The following is a 19617-nucleotide window of genomic DNA, read 5'->3' on the forward strand; positions in this document are numbered from 1 at the left end:
CCATTTTTCTAGGTTCCACCTACATGTGTTAATATATGATATTTGTTTTTCTCCTTCTGACTTACTTCACTCTGTATGACAGTCTCTAGTGTGGGACTTCTGAATGCAACTCTAGAAGCTAGAATAAATGAAGCTATGACTTAAAACTTCTGAGGGAAAATTACTTCCAGCCTAGAATTTGATATCTAGCTCAAACTATCAATCAGTGTGAGGGTAGAATTTTCAGATGTACATGGTCTCAAAAAATTTACGTCCTTCACAACCTATGTTAGGAAGTACTAAAAGGTATACTTCATCAAAATTAAAGTGTAAACCGTGAAAGAGGAAAAGATCCAGTAAACCAAAAACTTGCAAAGGAGAGGGGAAGAAATTCTTGGGTATTAATGAAAGAAAGTTTCAGGAGAAGAGCTGTGCATCAAGCCTAGAATGGAACCATACCCGAAAGCAACAGGGGACACAGGGCTCCAGGAAGAACGTCCCCAAGAACAGTAAGAAACAGAGAACACACGTGATGTGTTTGTCTACAGTGGAAGATGTTCTACAGGTCTGTAGCAGAATTTGAGGGTGAATTAGTTACAGGTATGTAGAAACTAAGCAAGTGAAAAAAATGAGACAGTGATTAACTCCAAGAAAAACAAAGTTGTACAGGAAAGGAAATTTCATAGTAGTGTATCTTAGCAATGAAGAAAGTTATGTGTCACAATAAAGTAAATATCGACTATTACCCTAACCCAAAATTATGTAATAACTATACATGGAGCATAAGCGGTGGAGGAGTGGGGGTGGGGGGTGGGGAGAGGAGGAGAGAGAGAAAGAGAGAGAGAGAATGTATGTGTGTTGATTGCGGTGCATAAGAGAGTAAAAAATCCTCATTTTCCATAGAAAGATGACAAAAATAAAGTACAAGTTGAAAAAAATCAAGAATAACAATCAAACCATATTACTTAGAAATATGGAGGTAAACGTAAGAAGAATCAGTGAAGGAGACGAAAGCAGTTGCTCTGGGAAGTAGCACAGACAAGTAGGAAGGTGTACAGCAGGGAACTGCTGCTTTTTGTTACAAACCTTGGGGTGCCACCTGGTTTTTAAACAATATGTATGCATTACTTTAAGAAAAGTAAAAATTAAAAACAAAATACCTCAATCTAAAGCAAACATGGCAAAATCTGTTAACCTGAGTGGTGGGTATTCTGGGCACTCATGTTATCCTCCAACATTACATTTAAAATAATTCCTACTTTTTTAAAGTTTCCTTTCAGTTCTAGAAATGCCATTAACTTGTCATTCAACATAATATTAGTTGCCCCTATTATGTGGAAGAGGAAGAGCATTAAAAAAGTAAAATAGTATTCCTTAACTTAAAGATCAAAAACTATGAATTCTATAGTTTAAAAAATCTTAAATCCAAATTACTTTTCTCAAAGGAAAGGCTCTTTGATTTTTCTTTTCAAAAAATTTAATATTTTGAAGAATGCCTTGAAAGAAAGTTTTGTTTGATGTATCAAAGAAAAGTTCCAAGACATGATACATATAACAAGTGGGGAAAAAACAAGCTTCAGAATAACCTGTATGAATACATTTATGTAAAATAAAACCAAACAAAAAAGACCAAACTGCTTCATACATGTGTATATGTACAAATACATAGAAAAGTACATGCAACAAGATCTGGAAGAAAACATGCCAAACTGTTAATAAGGCTACCTCTGGGGAGGCAGGTGGGCTTGGGGATGGAAAGAAGGTAATTTCAGAGTTTATTTTCACTCATTTTTAATTAATAATTAACATACATAGTAAGAACTTCAAATGGCAAAAAAGACACACACAGTGAGGACCAGTCCCCACCTCCCCCCGCCTCATGTCAGCCCTTGGTCCCCTTCTCCAAAGGCAGCCTCTTATTACTAGTCACTTACTAGTCATTTGTGTACCTTTTAGCCTTATTTCAAATATACGGAAGAACATAAGTCCACAGGATTTCCCACAGATAGTTTACCTCCAGGCTGCCTTGCTGGATTTTATACACCACTTGGGGATTCTCCTGTAGAATGCTGCCGTAGAGCTCACGAAAATGGGCTATGTTGGGCTTCACAATATTCAACACTTTTGCCTTATCCTCTCCAACCACCATCCGAAAGTCACCTGGTTAAAACAAACAGAAAAACGAATTTTCCACTGCGAATTCACATTCTGACCTGTGAACTACAGTCCCCCAGCTGACACTGCACTAGTTCAACCTGGCAGGATCTCTCATTCAAAACACTTGCTTTTTCACCTTAAAACTGGGAACACAGTACCCCAGAAATGCAGGCACATGTTCGGGGGGAAAGAGAGCCTCTCAAATCACAAAGCCCTTTAGCAGTTAAAATATAGTTACCTAAGTACAAAAGGTAGTCACCATTGAGAGGTTAATATGTGTTTGTTTTTCCAATGCAGAAGCTTCTGTATTTATAAACTTTCATCTTGTGAACAAAACTCTGCCTGTGACCAATCACAGAGATGGGGGCTGTGTGCCTCACCACAGCTGTGTCCTTGGTACTGCTTACTCAGCTTGGCCCTCTTGCTGTTTGCGTGAGGGCTTTTGAGGTGCTTTATGAATATAAATAACCTTATTATATTTGATAAGGGCAAGGTTTACATTTAAGATAAACTTTAAAGCAGATATAATTTAAAAAATTGCAAGTGGTGAACTTGCTGATCTTCTAGAGAAGCCAAGAGGCAACTGGGACTCCTGGGGACACAGACGCTGATGGTGGCCATTCTGAGGAGCTCATTCTACCATGAGGACACTGGTGCTGGCAAGTGCCATCTTGGAGTCCTCCCTCTAGCCTATTAGCACAAGGCCTGCTCATTACTGGGTCAGAACCAGCCCCAGGCCCTACAGCCAATCACCCTTGGACAAGCCCCAACCACCAGCAAGCCAGTGGCCACGACACTGGCAGGGCCTGACAGCTAACTGGGCCAGGGACCAGCCCTGCCTATGAGCATGCCCAAAGAAGTCAGCCCTACCACAAGAGAAGGGCCCATGTGGCCCATACAGGGGGCACCCCTATATAGTCCTGGTGACCAGAAGGAAGAGTGCTGCTGGGACCCACAGGACGTCTCCTACATAAGGCCACTCCTCCAAGATTGGGAAACATCCAGCATCACCCTGATGCCAAACCAAACAAGCAGGCAGCATCACCCTGATACCAAAACCAGACAAACATGCCACAAAAAGAAAGAAAAGAAGAGAAAAGAAAATTACAGGCCAACATTAATGATAAATTTAGATGTAAAAATCGTCAACAAAATATCACCAAATCAAATTTAACAACGTATTAAAAGGATCACACACCATGATCAAGTGGGATTTATCCTAGGGATGCAACAATGGTTCAATATCTGCAAATTAATCAATGTGATACACCGGATTAACAAATTGAAAAATAAAAATCATATGATCATCTCAACTGATGCAGAAAAAGTTTTTGACAAAATTCAACGTCCATTTATGATCAAAACTCTCAACCAAGTAGGTATAGAGGAAACACACTGAACATAATAAAGGACATATATGATAAACATACAGCCAACATCATATTCAATGGTGAAAAGCTGAAAGCATTTCCTCTAAGATCAGGAATAAGACAAGGATGCCCACAGTCGCCACTTTGATTCAACCTGGCATTGGAAGTCCTAGCCACAGCAATCAGACAAGAAAAAGAGGTAAAGGGAATCCAAATTGGAAAGGAAGAAGGAAAACTGTCAGTGTTCGTAGATGACATGATACTACACATAGAAAATCTTAAAGTTGCCACCAAAAAGCTATTAGAACAAATGAATTAAGTTGAAGGATACAAAATTAATATACAGAAATCTGTTGCATTTCTATACACTAATAATGAAATATCAGAAAGATAAATTAAGAAAACAATCCCATTTACACTTCCATCAAAAAGAATAAAATACCTAGGAATAAATCTAACCAAGGAGGTAAAGGACTTGTACTCAGAAAACTATAAGACATTGATGAAATAAGCTGAAGACTACACAAATGGAAAGATATACCATGCTCATGGATTGGAAGAGTTAATATTGTTAAAATGACCATACTACCCAAGGCAACCTACAGATTCAGTGCAATCCCTATCAAAGCACCAGTGGCATTTTTCACAGAACTAGAATGAATAATTCTAAAATTTATATGGAAACACAAAAGACCCCAAAAAGCCAAAGCACTCTTGAGAAAGAAGAACAAAGCTGGAGGTATCATGCTCCCTGATTTCCAATTACACTACAAAGCTACAGAAATTAAAACAGTATGGCACAGGCACAAAAACAGACACATAGATCAAAGGAACAGAACAGAGAGTGCAGAAATGGACCCACACTTACACATTCAATTAATCTATGACAAAGAACGCAAGAATATATCATGGGGAAAAGACAGTCTCTTCAATAAATGGTACTGGAAAACTGGATAGCTACATGCAAAAGAATGACACTGGACTTCTTTCTCATACCACATACAAAAATAAACTCAAAATGGATTAAAGACTTAAAAATAAGACCTGCAACCATAAAACTCTGTCCATATGAGCTTTAATATCAGTCTTAGCAATATTTTGGGGGGCTCTGTCTCCTCAGGCAAGGGACATAAAAGCAAAAATAAACAAATGGGACTACATCAAACTAAAAAGCTGTTGCACAGCAAAGGAAACTATCAACAAAACAGCAGTCTACTTAATGGGAAAAGATACTTGCAAATGATATATGCAACTCATACAACTCAACAACAAAAAAACCCAAACAACCTGATTAAAAAATGGGCTGCAGATCTGAATAGACATTTTTCCAAAGAAGTTTTATAAAGATGGCCAATAAACACCTGAAAAGATGCTCAAATCACTAATCATTAGGCAAATGCAAAATAAAGCCACACTGAGATACCACCTTACACCTGTCAGAATGGCTATCATCAAAAAGACTACAAGTAACAAGTGTTGGCAAGGATGTGGAAAAAAGGGAACCCTCATTCAGGAATGTAAATTAGTACAGCCACTACAGAAAACAGTATGAAGGTTCCTCAAAAAATTAAAAATAGAACTACTGTATGATCCAGGAATCCCACTTCTGGGTATTTTTCCAAAGAAAACAAAACACTAATTTGAAAAGATATATGCACTCCTATGTTCACTGCAGAATTATTTACAACTGCCAAGATATGGAAGCAACCTAAGTGCCCACTGATGGATGAATGGATAAAGAAGATGGGATATATATATATACACATACACACACACACAATGGAATATTAGCCATAAAAAAAGAATGAAATCTTGCCATTTGAGACAACATGGATTGACCTATAGGGTATTATGCTAAGCAAAATAAGTCAGAGAACGACAAATACTGTATGATTTCACTTCTATGTGGAAACTGAAAAACAAAACAAACAACAAAACTGAAACAGACTCACAGATACAGGGAACAAACGTATGGTTGCCAAAGGGGATGGGGGAGAGAGATGAGTGAAATAGGTGAGAGAGAGTAAGAAGTATAAACTTCCATTTATAAAAGAAATGTCACAGGGATGTAATATACAGCATAGGGAATATAGTCAGTTACATTGTAATAACTATGGTGATACATGATAGCTAGACTTATCATGGTGATCATTTTGTAATGTATAAAAATATAAAATCACTGTGTTGTACATTGCAACTAATATAATATTGTAAGTCAATTATACTTCAATTAAAAAAAAAAGCACCAAAAGGCTGCCTCTACATGATGCCAAAGCATCTGGAAAAAAAGTATGAAATTTAGTTTAAGAAGAAAAAAGACTACGCTCAGTTTAAAGTTAAAAAAAATTGCAAGTGGTGAGAAATGAGGAACCTTACATTGGCCTGTGGGATGAACTGAGCTGCAAAATACTAATTCCAAAGGATAAAGAGCAACTTTTGAAACAACCTTAAAGTGCCCTACCCTGCCCAAGCCACTGGCGACCATCAATCAGCAAGATATGGGGGCAAAAGAGTGATGAAATGCAAAAACTTGTGTGAATGCCTATTGGGCTAACGTTAACTCAGAAGAGGCTGGGCACACGTGAGGAACCCCTGGGGAAGCTTGGAGAAAGCCATGTGGCTGAAGCCTTTGCTGGGCAGATAGAAAGAAGTCTGGGGGAGGAGTGAGGTGGAAAGAGCAGGCAGATACCTCAGCTGCTGAGGAATCCCCTGGGGGGAGGGTGACAGTGTAACTTATCATCCGAACTAGGTCACTTTTGAGGGTGAAGTGGGCAATGCAAAGTCATCAGGACAAGTATTAATTGGGCAAACCAGGACATGTGGTTACCCTCACCGATTTCTTTTCTTGGGAGCAGGGAAGGGAATCATCAAAATTATGACCAGCCACAGCAGATCTTCTAGAGCAAACTGTTGGTCTGTTTGGAAAAATAAAAAGATATCCAATAGTCAGTATGTACTTCAGTAAGGAATAAAATACACTGGATTTTTAAGCTTCAAAGGACCAACTTACACTACAATTTGGTAGAAAGCATGTGGGGACTATAAGCTTTGGAAAAAGAGTTACAAACAGCCTCTGGAACCCGACCTTTGTGAGATGAGGTCGGGACTGGTTAGAGCAGTGAGCTCAAGTGAATCCTGTCCTAACAAGCTGCTCAAATACAGACAAGACTGTTTTTTTCACTATTATTTTAAAGGGAAGAGAGTTACATAGTTAAACCCTGGGACGACTGCTAGTGAGGGTGTAGAGAAATTGGTTCTTTCACATAATGCTTTTGAGTTTATAAACTGCTAACATACTTCTGGAAGCGGTGAATGATGAAACCTCATCTCTGGAGAGGAAGCCCCAAGCAACACACCCAAACAGAGGTTAGGAGGCAAACTTCGCTGAGCATTTGCTTTGTCATATTACCTCATTTGTCCATGCACCTGTCCTCTCCGGTGGATGCTGCCCTATCCCGATCGAGCACGAAGGCAAAAGAGACACAGGGATGATGGAACCCGCCTGAGGTTTCACAAGAAGCAACTGAATACATTCCACACACACAACTGTTCACTGAAGCACTATTTATAACACTGAAATCCTGGCAGCAACCAAATGTCCCATGACAGGGGAACGGTGCACCCACACCTACCACGGAGCAGGGTGCAACCACTAAAAATTACAGGCACGACACACTGTGAGATGTAAAATGACCATGTAATAATGTGCAGCTAAGAAACCAGGATACAGAAGTACAAGAAGGAAACAACTGTAAAAAACAGGAAAAACAAGACAAAAGGGCTATTTTAAAATGGTGATGTTTGCTCTAATAAGATACACATTTATTGTGGGCTTTTTAATGGCCTGTGCTTCACACTGGCTGTCTAGTTCAGGGCTGGCAAAGCCTCGTAAAGAAGGTACTGATTGGGACTTCCCGGGTGGCGCAGTGGTTAAGAATCTGCCTGTAAGAGCCGGGGATACGTATTCGAGACCTGGTCCGGGAAGAACCCACATGCCTCGGAGCAGCTAAGCCCGTGCACCACAACTACTGAGCCTGTGCTCTAGAGGCCGTGAGCCACAACTACTGAGCCCACGTGCCACAACTACTGAAGCCCACGAGCCTAGAGCCCATGCTCTGCAATGAGACAAGCCACAGAGATGAGAAGCCTGTGCACCGCAATGAAGAGTAGCCTCCGCTCGCCGCAACCAGAGAAGGCCTGTGCGCAGCAACTAAGACCCAACACAGCAGAAAATAAATAAATTTTAAAAAAAAAGAAGGTACTGATTATTCTCAATTTCAATGATGAGGAGATGGGGTTGCAAAGACAGCTTGCCCAAGGCCCAGCCACCTCTTAGTATCAGGGCAGCAATGTCTTAGGTAATAGCTTTACTTCACTTCGTAATTTTCCTCCATTTCCCTCACTTCTGTAACGATGGCACACTACTTCTGGCATTTTAAAATAAATTCGCAGATGCACAGACGTGCTAGCTCAGCAAATGTGAACGGAGAGGCAGCTGGGTTAGCTTTCAATTGTGTAAATCCTTACGCTTTTATTCAGAGCCTATAAATGTCTTCTATTAATCTCTGAAGGGGCGAAATGTCATCAAACTCTGAATCTAACAGGCTGGCTCGGAAGTGAAAGATCAAATTGCATCACTGTTGAGTTCTCAATATTTGTGCCATTTCTTCTCCCCTGTACATTCCACAAACAAAAAGTGCTTATATTTTAGAGAGTAACTTTCTGAGAGAGGGACTGTACATTACCAAAATGTAAGGGTATACAAATCCAAATCCTCGCCAAAGAACAACTGCATGCCTGCATGCCACAATGAAAGGAGCTGGAAAATACCATGGACTTTCTGAGAACGCGGACTGAAGCTTATTCGTCCCTGAACCGCCAGCTCCTCACGCACTGCCTGGCACAGGAAGGCACATCAATAAATGTCTGCTGAATTGAATTTCTCCAATTGCTGTGCTCAGCCATGGGGAACAGCAAGCAAATGGGCTTATTACCTGCTGCTTCAGAACAAAATGAATAAAATCGTGAGCACAGCATGAACCAGCATCATAGGAATCAATTTTTCTTACCTGCAAATATATGTTTACAACAAAATACAGGGATTGAGAAAAACTGACTGCTGACTTTTATTTTATGCCTCTACCGGTGGGTTTATAATTGCTCAAGCCAGAGAACTGCCAGTCTAATTCAATGGGTAACCAAAAGGGTAACCGCTCCTTGACTTGAAATAAGACAAACTCAGAGGCTTGTAACCCATCTGTAGCTGGCCTGCTCTATGATTCCAGCATGTCTGCAGCAGTCAGGGACGTTATTACAAAGGCAGGGATGTGAGTGGAAAGGCCCCGGCTCTCAAGTCTGGCAATGTCCCAGGGTGGCTGCAGTTGAGTTACTTAACCTTTCTGAATCAGTTTCCTTTTCTGAAAAATGTCTGTAATAGTCATACTAACCTCACAAAATTGCTTTTAGGCTCAAATGATTAAGGTATTAGAAAATGCTTTGTAAATAGTGAAGCAGATATTGTTGTGACGATGTGTATATGGGAAGGGCAAGGACAGAGGGTGCAGGAAGCCCTGAGTTTTTAAGATACTGACTGGGTAACTTTCCCCTCTTAGACTAACTGCACTACCACTGTCATCTCAGTTCAATAAATATCTGGGTGGTTTCTAAGTGCCAGGAGCTGTGCTGGACTCTGGGGATACAAAGCTACAGGCTCTGCCCAGGAGGTAAGTGACATGAAAACAGAGCATTTCAGTGCAGGTTACGACGTGGGACTCCCATGTGAAAGTGGTCAGGAATAGGAGCCCAAACTGGAAGTCGACACAGCAGCATAATACTCATTTTAAACAGTTGTGGGTTTTTTTGAGATGTAATTCACACACCATACAATTCATCTATGTCAACTACATAATTCCATGCTTATTCACAGGGCTATGCAACCATCTAATTTTAGACCATTTCAGCCTCCCTAAAAGAAACCCTGTACCATTAACAGTCACTCTCCCTCCACCCATCCACCCCCAGCCCCAGGCAAAGACTAATCTGCTTTCTGTCTCTATAGATTTGCCTATCCTGGACATTTTATGTAAGTGGAACTGCACAACATATGGTCTCTTATGATTAGCATAATGTTTTCAAAGTTTATCATGTTGTAGCACTTATCAGTACTTATTCCTGTTTATGACTAAATAATATTCCACTGGATGGATGTACCACATTTTAGTTATCCATCTCTCAGTTGATGGGTATTTGGGTTGTTTTTACTTTGGGGCCATTTTTTATGAATAACGCTGCTATGAACATTTGTGTATGACTTTTCGTCTGGATATATGTTTTCATTTCTCTTGGGTAGATACCCAGGAGTATAACTGTTGGGTCATATAGTTACTCTAAGCTTAATATTTTGAGGGACTGCCAGACTATTTTTCCAAAGCGGCTGTACCATTTTATGTGCTACCAGCAATGTACAAGGGTTTCAGTTTCTCCACATCCTCGTCAACACCTGTTCTCACCTGTCACTTTGGTTATAGCCATTGTAGTCGGTGTGAAACAGGGTCTCTGTGGTTCTGTTTGACATTTCCCTAATTACGAATGACGCTGAGCATCTTTTCATGTGCTTATTTGCTATTTGTATACTTTCTTTGAAAAAATGTCCTTTGCCCGTTTCTATATTAGGTTATTTGTCTTTTTACTGCATTCTAAGAATTCTTCATACATTCTGGATACTAGTCCCTTATCAGATACATGATTTGTTAAGTATTTTCTCCCATTTTGTTGGCTGCCTTTTCACTTTCTTGACAGTTTTGTCTGCAGCACAGAAGTTTAATTTGTGTATAGTCCCATTTATCTATTTCTTTTGTTGCTTGTGCTTTTGGTGTATACCTAAGAAACCACTGCATAACCCAAAGTGACTCTTCTAAAAGTCTTACAGTTTTAGCTCTTACATCCATGACTCATTTTGAGTTAATTTTGTGTAGGGTATATGTTAGGGGGTCTAACTTCATTCTTTTGCATGTGGACAAAATAATTCTTATTTGAAAAAAGATGACTAAGGCAGTATTTCTAGGAGGCAGCCTAACACATCATTCGAAATACATCCCCAAAATACCTCCATGGCACGTGGAAGAGAATGAGATAAGAATAAACAGCTGATGTACTTGGTGATATAAATTTGAATCATATAAAAATTTTGGGGGACTTCCCTGGTGGCACAATGGTTAAGAATCCACCTGCCAATGCAGGGGACACGGGTTCGAGCCCTGGTCCGGGAAGATCCCATGTGCCACGGAGCAACTAAGCCCATGCGTCACAACGATTGAGCCTGCCTTCTATAGCCTGCGAGCCACAACTGCTGAAGCCTGCGTGCCACAGCTAGCGAAGCCCGCGCACCTAGAGCCTGTGCTCTGCAACGAGAAGCCACCGCAGTGAGAAGCCCGCGCAGCGCAATGAAGAGTAGCCCCCGCTCGCCGCAACTAGAGAAAGCCTGCGCGCAGCAACAAAAACCCAATGCCGAAGACCCAACGCAGCCAAAAATAAATAAATAAATTTATTTAAAATAAATAAATAAATAAAATTTTCTCTTCCTGTAGAGAACACATAACGGAGAGGTGTAGGGAGGGACGGGGAGGAATCAGATTTACGATACTGGTTCAGGAAGGAACCAATGTCACAACCATCCACCCATTCATTCATCAAGTATTTACTGAGCGCCCAGTACATGTCAGGTACCACTGTAAGCACTGGAGGACAGTGAGCAAAGCAAGGCAAAAACGTCTGCCCTCAGCATCCTAAGTGGTAGAACAAAGACCAGAGACAAGAATCCCAACAAATAAACAGTACTTCAGATGATGGAAAGTGCGCCGAAGAAAACACAAGCTGCAAAAGCTGACCGGAAATGGGGAGCGAGACACAAGGGGCCCTGGGGGAAGAGTGTCCCAGGTGTAAACCAGGAATGACACATGCCTCACAGACACTTTGTAGAACAGTGACGGGCTAAGAGCAAGGGTTCTAGAACCAGAGTGCCTGTGTTCTAATCCAAGCTCAGGACTAGAGGCTACATGACCCAGGACAAGCAACTCACTTCTCTGGGTTTCGGTATCCTCAAATGTAAAGTGGAAGCAGCAGTAGTTGTTAGTTTACAAGTTTCCAGGATTAAATGAGTTAATACATGTAAAGCACTTAGAACAATACCTGATACACAGTAAGTAATCCAGAAACATTAGATATGACTGGTGATTAACATCCCTTCAGGAGTGTTGCATGCTCAGAAATTAGCAAGCGACTGAGTAAAAAGAGTTCCAAGTGAGGTTTCAGCACAAGCTCGAGCTTGCCAAGCCTGGAGAAATATGCTTCCAAATTACTGAAAGAGTCAATCCCCAACATGCAAGTCATTCAATGACACTGCTTGCAAGGCCACAGATGGTGTGACTGTCATGGAATAAGTCTTAACACTCTCACCCCAGAGAAAATGTTTCTTTACCAGCTTTGACCAGGATCCAGAAATGGGGATGTTTACTCCCACTTAGAGTCCGGACACCCGTTTCTAATTTTTTTCTCCAAGAATCACTCAACTGGCACTTCCTCACTGCTTTGTCTTATTCCTAGAAGTAGCTGAGACTGCGTTCAGACAATCTGGCATCGAAACAAACCCATTCTCTCTCTTACTGACAGTGCTTGAAGGTGTTTTTTGTTTCTTAAGGACTGTAAAGGGCCAAGTGAATCCACCTGATTTAAGTACTCTGCTAACTTCAACAGGCATTATTTGTCAACATGTAACAAGTTTTATGATTATTATAACTGACAACATAATTCCAATTTGGAGAATGTGTCCAAGGAAGTTAGACAACTTCCAACTCTGCCCCCTTCTGTACCAAAGTAATTTGGCCAAAGTGATTCGCAGCAGTGTCATTAATAAAACAATGATGGACGGAGGCAGCCTGAGCACCCACCAATCACTGAATGATCGAGCGAATAAAGGTGTCTCAGCCTGAGGAAAACCTCTATAGCCAGCAATAGTACACAATAATAGTAATAAATAATAATAGCAGTCATTTTCTGAGCCCCAACCATCAATGAGGTATGAAGCTGGGGGCTTTTATAAATATTATCTCATTGAAAACCTTTTTATGAGATTGTTATTTCTGTTTTACAAAGAAGAAAACAGGCTCAGAAAGGTTCCAGCACCTCCACAAGGCTGGTGTTCAAACTCAGGTCTGACTGTAGTCTTGCCCTTTCTAAGTGTCTGTGTTAATACAAGCAAACATGTATCCAGAATAATAAGGGCTAACATTTACTGAGCATTTACTATGTGCCAGGCACTGGGCTATGCACTTTACATGTATGATTTAATTTAATCCCTATAAAAACCTTTTTTAGGGAGAAAGAAACTGAGTTACAAGGAGGCAGAAAGTTAATTAAGGTTATAGCTAAGACGTGAACCCAGGAGTCTGACTGGGTTTTTAACACTTTACAAATGCTCCCTTCCATGAAGTAATATTATGACTTAAGAAAAAAAAAAAAAGCAAAGTAGTAAATATCAATAGAATACTTAATTGAAGCAGTTAAGGGTTTGACCTTGATTATTTTCACGTGAAACTGTTCACATCTCTGAGGCACTGCCCTAGTTCGAGCCCTCGTCACCATCCAGACTTGCTGGGCTCTGTCCATCCACCCAACACACATGCACAGATGCCTACCATGAGCCACGGCAGAGTTCCGGAGGTCAAGGATACAGGGCAACGGACACAGACTCGGTCCTAACTGTCCTCCCCACAGACGCCTCTCTGCCTGGCCAGCTCTCACCCGGGCTCTGCTCACGGGTCCTCAGAGGCTGGTGCTCAGTTCCAACGTCACCTTGCGAGAGGCCTTCCCTGGTTACACTAAAGTAACGTTCTCCTTCCTCCCCTATTCTGTGCTGCCATGTGTTTGCTGTCTGATTTTTTACCTACAAAGAAAGCCCCATGAGGGCAGGGACTGTGCCTGCCTTGTTTATTTCCTTCATCCCCAGAGCTTACAGGGGCGCCGGGCAGAGAAGACTCCCCTAATTATATGCTGAGTGAAAAAACTTTCCTGTTTTTCGTCTCTTTCCCTCCTGCACAGTGCTGGCAAAATTATCTTTCCAAAACAACAAATCCTGGACCAACTTGCAATGCCTGAAAACTTCTGTGGCTCTTAGCTGTGTATTGCTTGTGAAATTCCCACCTCTTCACTTTGTATTCAGTGCCCTGCCCAACACCGGCCTAACCTCTTCTCCAAAATACCAGAGAGGCAGTGAATTTAAATGGTTAAGAGTGTGGGCTAAGATTCCAGCTCCACCACCTACTAATCTACCAAACAACTGACCTGAGACAGATTTGGGCCTTGGTGTTCTCACCTGTTAAATGGCGACAATAATAGAGCACTCAATCAAAGGGTTGTGGTGAGGATTAAGCTAGTTATTAGATCAAAAGTATTCAGAGTCATTCCTGGTACACAATAAAAAATGCGACTTTCTCCTGCCATAAGCCATGGACCTGAGTCACGTCAATCTGCTCCTTCTTCCCTAAACAAGCCATGCTTTTCACACTCCCCTGCCTTTTCCACATGGGCTGTTTTTTAAATCTACCACTGACTCACCATGGCTGTATACGTTTATTAATGTGCAGTTCTTTACAGCAGAAACTGTAGCTTTAGTTCTTCATATGTTATGGTACGCTGATTCACTTGATAAATATTCAACCAGGATCATTACCTAAAATTAGTCATTTTAATAGTTTGTACTTCCATAAGCATGTTCAAGGTGGCCCTTTAAAGTTCATTTGGTTTTCTTTTTGTTTACTTAAATGCTGACTTCTAAGAATAACTGAAGGATCAGAAAGCTTTCTCCTCCCCAATTTTGCAGGCTCTCATCATCCACCTACTCCTTTCTCACCATCATTTATAACAATAATGCCATAAATACTGACCCCAGGGCAGTTAAAGTGATCCTTAAATACTGCATAAAATATAGGGGTTATTATTACTACCAGCAATACTGACAAATCTTGCCTCTGCCAGTAATTACTGGCAGGAACGTGTCCAATAACACGGAGACACTGTTTTCTCTGTGTCCCTCCTGACCCTGCCTGGGAGAAATGTTGAATTTCACAGGTTAGGGACAACATATTCTCTCTCTCAACTGGAACCAGGTGGAAAATAAATGTCTAAGTTGGAAATAAAAATACATTGGTGGGTAACTTGAAGTCTGGAATATTCTGAGGGCTTGGGAGGTTTAGGTAGTTTGCCCAAGGGATAGAATCTGATCAATTCAAGGATACTGGGTTCTCAGAAGCCTAAGAAAGGCAGGTAGAAAAGCTTGCCTTTCAACACATCGCCTGGGGCAAGTCTCATACCTATGAAGGACACATGCCTGCAGGGCCTAGATCCTTCCCCAGGTGCACTCTCCTCGTATAGTTCCATCATGTTATAGGCTAGGTAACCATTAATTATACTGTGTCCCGGCTGAGGAACAACCATCATATACGGTGTTGTTTCAATGGGAAAATATATCCCCAGTCTAAACAACTGGCTTACAGAAGACTTTCTGGAAAATGTCTCATTCATAAGGTAGGGACTACACAGTGTTGGAAGTAGTCCCCCTGGAGAGGATTGGCAAGTATTGTGTCCTAAGTTTTGCGGGAAAAAGAAGCCAACCTCTTTGAAATGAGTAATGTAGGCTACTTGGCCAAATTCTCAGATCCAAATCTGGGTTAAGCAATCACAAATAACAGGAAGCGGCAAGGTGAGGAACGGAAGTGACCGGAGGCCGAGGGGCTGGAGTCACACACAGCGAGGTGCGAGACCCGGCTGTGGGGAGCAGCCCGCTTCCTCTGCCAGCTCTTCCCCCAACAGCCCAGGGCCGGCTCCTTGTCACTATTTCCACCTACGCTCCGTATCACCACCTCAGACTGCCTTCCCGGGCTACCCACTGTGAGACAGCCTTACCCTCAGCCTGATATATTTTCTTCTCTTCATGGCACTTAGCGCGATCTCAAACTGCCTTATTGCTTCTTTACTGCCTGCCTCTCCCTAAAAGACCAGAAACTCCACGAGGAGTTTCACTCGCGTCACGCTTGCTAGTGAGCACCCAGGCCTAGCACAGTGTGTGCCACAGGGAAGACACACAACACAACACACATTTGTTGAACAAACAGGGCTGTAGTACGAGGATTCAGTAATGGAATAAAGGAATAAATGATCCATCCACCTACCTACACATCTATCTACCTACTTACTGACCTCCTTATCTGTGTCTGGAACAGTGTCGCTATACAGCAGCCCTTAATATATATTACAGAAGAAGCGAAACAGAGGATGATACTGCTATGAATCAGCAAGTGTTTACTGAACAACAGGAGAAACCAGGAGCATAAGACACAGCCCTTCCAGGAGGCAGAGCAAAACTCAGCTCAAGACTGAGAGCAGCCTGAGTGCCGACTTAAAGTCTGCAAATAGGTGGGAGCAGTGATAAGATTCGATAAATGTCTTTAGTCAGTGTTCTGAATTTACAGAGAACTGGAATCCACCTAACACTATGCTGATCTTGACAACGTGGGCAGAGCAGAGAACGGCTCTGCATCTTCTCCCACAGAAGCCGACAAAAGGCTTCTGGTCCCCGCTGTCTCACAGGGGAGCGTGGGGAGGGAGGTACCCAGAGGCCCTCCCCACATGTTCACCCTGGAGGCAGCCACGCCACGCTTGCTCCCCTGCCTTTGCCATGAGAAGCTGGAAGCAACCAAGACCAAGGTTATGCCACCTCCTTTCTCGGCCGTGTTGCAATGACAGCTGTGGTCACAGCACACACATTTTGGAAAAAAGACTGAAGAACAAGACCTTTCAGGTCTCTTTCAGCATTGCGTTTCCATGAAATCTTATCTGTACAGGGATTCAGAAAATGAGTCAACTGCCTTTGCAATTTTTTTTTTTTTTGCGGTACGTGGGCCTCTCACTGCATGGCCTCTCCCGTTGCGGAGCACAGGCTCTGGACGCGCAGGCTCAGCGGCCATGGCTCATGGGCCCAGCCGCTCCGCGGCATGTGGGATCTTCCCGGACCGGGGCAGGAACCCGTGTCCCCTGCATCAGCAGGCGGACTCTCAACCACTGCGCCACCAGGGAAGCCTGCTTTGCAATTTTTTGAGTACAGAGTTCTTTGACTCATACTTAAAAGTTGGGAAAGACGATATTTATTTAAGATAGTGGTTTTCAAACTATTTTTTAGGTAGCAGGCTACTTTTCTATAAACGGAGTTTTACATGGACCCTTAACACATTAAAAAGATCAGTGGGGTGCGGTGAGGGGTCGGGATCCGCCCTCTCAGCCTCCCCTGTGCCCTGACATCTCTGAGGAGCACAACTGGTTTAAGGGGAAAGGAAGTTAATATTTAGATAAATAAAGAGATGACTGGGGAAGGAGGGCAAGCTTTCTTTAACGTGAGGAAAGACGAAGTGGGCAAGTCTCCACTTTGTGCCCATCATAGTAAAGACTGGCTCAAGCAAGGACCATCAGTGGAAACTCACACTAGGAGGGCAAGTTTAGTAAGAAGCAGCGTATTTGCCTCACCTTCAAATGTCTCCCCAGAGTTCGCTTAGAAAGGAGAAAACGCTGCTTGTCAGGGCATCAACATCACTGGTCTGTAGATTTCAAATGTGTGAATGTCATGCAAGACAAAGGAAGGCTGAGGAAACATTACAAATTAAAAGATAAAAGAGACATGGTGGCATCCGGAGACTGCGGCATCCGGAGCCTGTGCTCTGTAATGGGAGAGGCCACAACAGTGAGAGGCCCGCGTACCACCAAAAAAAAAAAAAAGAGACATGGCATCGAAGTACAATATATGATCCTTGACTGGATCATGTACTTGAAGGAAAAAAACAGTATAAAGGACATTATTGGGACAACTGACAACATCTGGAATAAGGATCAGCAATTTGACAGAAGTCCTATATTGATGTTAAATTTCCTGAATTTGGTGACTGTACTCTGGTTATGTAAGAGAATGTCCTTGTTCTTAGGAAACACGTACTGAAGAATCTGGCCTAGAGGGGACGCGATATCTGTGACCTACTCTCTAGTAGTTCAGAAAAAATATATATAATATGGCGCATTTACACATACAGAGGGAGCAGTGGTTCTCAAAGTGGGATCCCTGGAGGAGCACCAGGCATCACCTGGAACTTGCTTGATATACAGATTCTCGGGCCCCAGCCCAGACCTCGCAAGTCAGCTGTCTTGTCTGTTCTAACAAGCCCTCCAGAGGATTCAGCTGCCCACTAGCTTTGGAAAACCACGGATACAGAGTGATAAAACAAGTGTGGCGAAACATTTCTGGGGAAAGGGCACATGGCAGTTTTCTGGATCATTACTGAAACTTCTCTGTACCTTTGAAATTGTTTCAAAATAAAATTGAACAATAACAACAACAAAAAGGTGACCCTATGTAGAGAAGTGGAAAGGAAGAGACCCTGGGGGCAAGGAGGCAAATCAAAGAACTCCTGCCTCGACCTTCAAAGAGGTGGTGGGATTCGAGCCTCGGCTGCTGCAGCTCCAGTGCAGGGCGAGGGGCGGGGGTGTCTGGCCTGCACGGTCTTCCAACAGCGAATCTCCTTCCTCTAGAAAGTACAGGCATGAAACCTACTGACCTGAATATGAGAGTCTGGCAATCTCTATAAACAGGTCTTCCTCAGAAAAGCTTTCGGGGAGCATGAGGAAAGCAGCAGTCACGGCACTCTTCAGATTTTTATCCAGGGCCGACCTGAGAGCGACGTTCTCATTCATTGCTACGATTTTCACCTGGAAAAAGCAGAACATTCAGAAGAAAAATTCCAGAAGTGGAGTACTGCCCAATCTATGTGTTTATACATACACTGCAACTGTCCTAAACACTTAGCCCTGATGATCTTTGAGTTAGGCCAGTTGACATGAAATATTTATTATTCTAATAAGCAATTCCAGAGTCTCCTGTTTTAAGCCCAAATCAGAGAACTCGTGACATAGGAAAGAAAAACAAATATTGTTCTTAAATGAGGAAATTCAACATGAGTTTTGAAAAAGAAGTCAGCACAAAATGGAATAAGTGACCTTTGGGAAATTTAGTATTTTTTTATTTTTTAATCTCACTGTTCTTCACTTAATTTTATGGTGGAAAAAGGCATTTTACTTCTTTATTTAGAACTCACCTCTGTTCTTAACCATACATAACCTAAGCAGGTCATGCTCTATTTTGAACTGATTTTGAATGTGACTAAGGAAAAGGGAAAGAAAATTAGCTACAGTAGAATCTGCTGTCTTTGACTTCTCCCAATCCATCAAGATACAAATTGCTCCAGTGTGTTCAGATTGGTTTTAAAGACTGCACTGCAGTTCAGAGAATGTGTTCAAGTCCTAGCTCCATCTCTTACTAGCTCTTTGACTATGGGCATCATTCCTTATCAGTAAAACAGGGTTAATAACCGAACCAAGCTTATAAGGTTGCTGGGAAGATTAAATGAGATGTTTCATCTGAAGCCGCAGCTGAAGTGAGATTCCTTGTTTCTTGTTGCACACGCAAGCGTTTTTCTGAGCCAGGGGTTCTCACCTTTAGTAAGCGTCAGAATCTCCTGCAGGGCTTGTTAAAATACATATTATGGGACTTTCCTGAGGGCGCAGTACTTAAGAATCTGCCTACCAATGCAAGGGACATGGGTTTGATCCCTGGTCCGGGAAGATCCCACATGCCACGGAGCAACTAAGCCTGTGTGCCACAAATACTGAGCCTGCGCTCCAGAGCCCGCATGCCGCAACTATTGAAGCCCGCGCGCCTAGAGCCCGTGCTCCACAACGAGAAGCCACCGCAATGAGAGGCCTGTGCACCACAACTAGAGAAAGCCCATGCGCAGCAACAAAGACCCAACGCAGCCAAAAAAACCCCCACATATTATTAGGCCCATCCTCCAGTGTTTCTGACTCAGTAGGCCTGGCTAGGGCCTGAAAATGTACATTTCTAACAGGTTCCCAGGTAACGTTGATGCTGCTGGCCCAGGGTCCACATTTTGAGAACCACTGCTCTAAGGTGTATAATTACTTTGAACTAGAATTGCCAAATCGCTCTTTGTAGCAATTG

At 42.3% G+C, this 19617-nt stretch overlaps 1 protein-coding gene across 5 annotated transcripts in view; it reads right to left on the bottom strand.

The window, feature by feature from the left end:
• Positions 1-19617, bottom strand: part of LOC101339418 (phosphatidate cytidylyltransferase, mitochondrial) — a 269881-nt gene that overhangs the window by 239065 nt on the left and 11199 nt on the right. For all 5 annotated transcript variants that reach the window (XM_073787705.1, XM_073787706.1, XM_073787707.1 and 2 more), the window contains 2 exons: positions 18158-18308; positions 1994-2139 (listed from right to left, as the gene is read on the bottom strand). In XM_073787705.1, the coding sequence (XP_073643806.1) occupies positions 1994-2139; positions 18158-18308 (297 nt within the window). The remainder of the gene's footprint in view (positions 1-1993; positions 2140-18157; positions 18309-19617) is intronic.

Source organism: Tursiops truncatus, chromosome 10 (assembly GCF_011762595.2).
Source record: "Tursiops truncatus isolate mTurTru1 chromosome 10, mTurTru1.mat.Y, whole genome shotgun sequence".
Taxonomy (NCBI): domain Eukaryota; kingdom Metazoa; phylum Chordata; class Mammalia; order Artiodactyla; family Delphinidae; genus Tursiops; species Tursiops truncatus.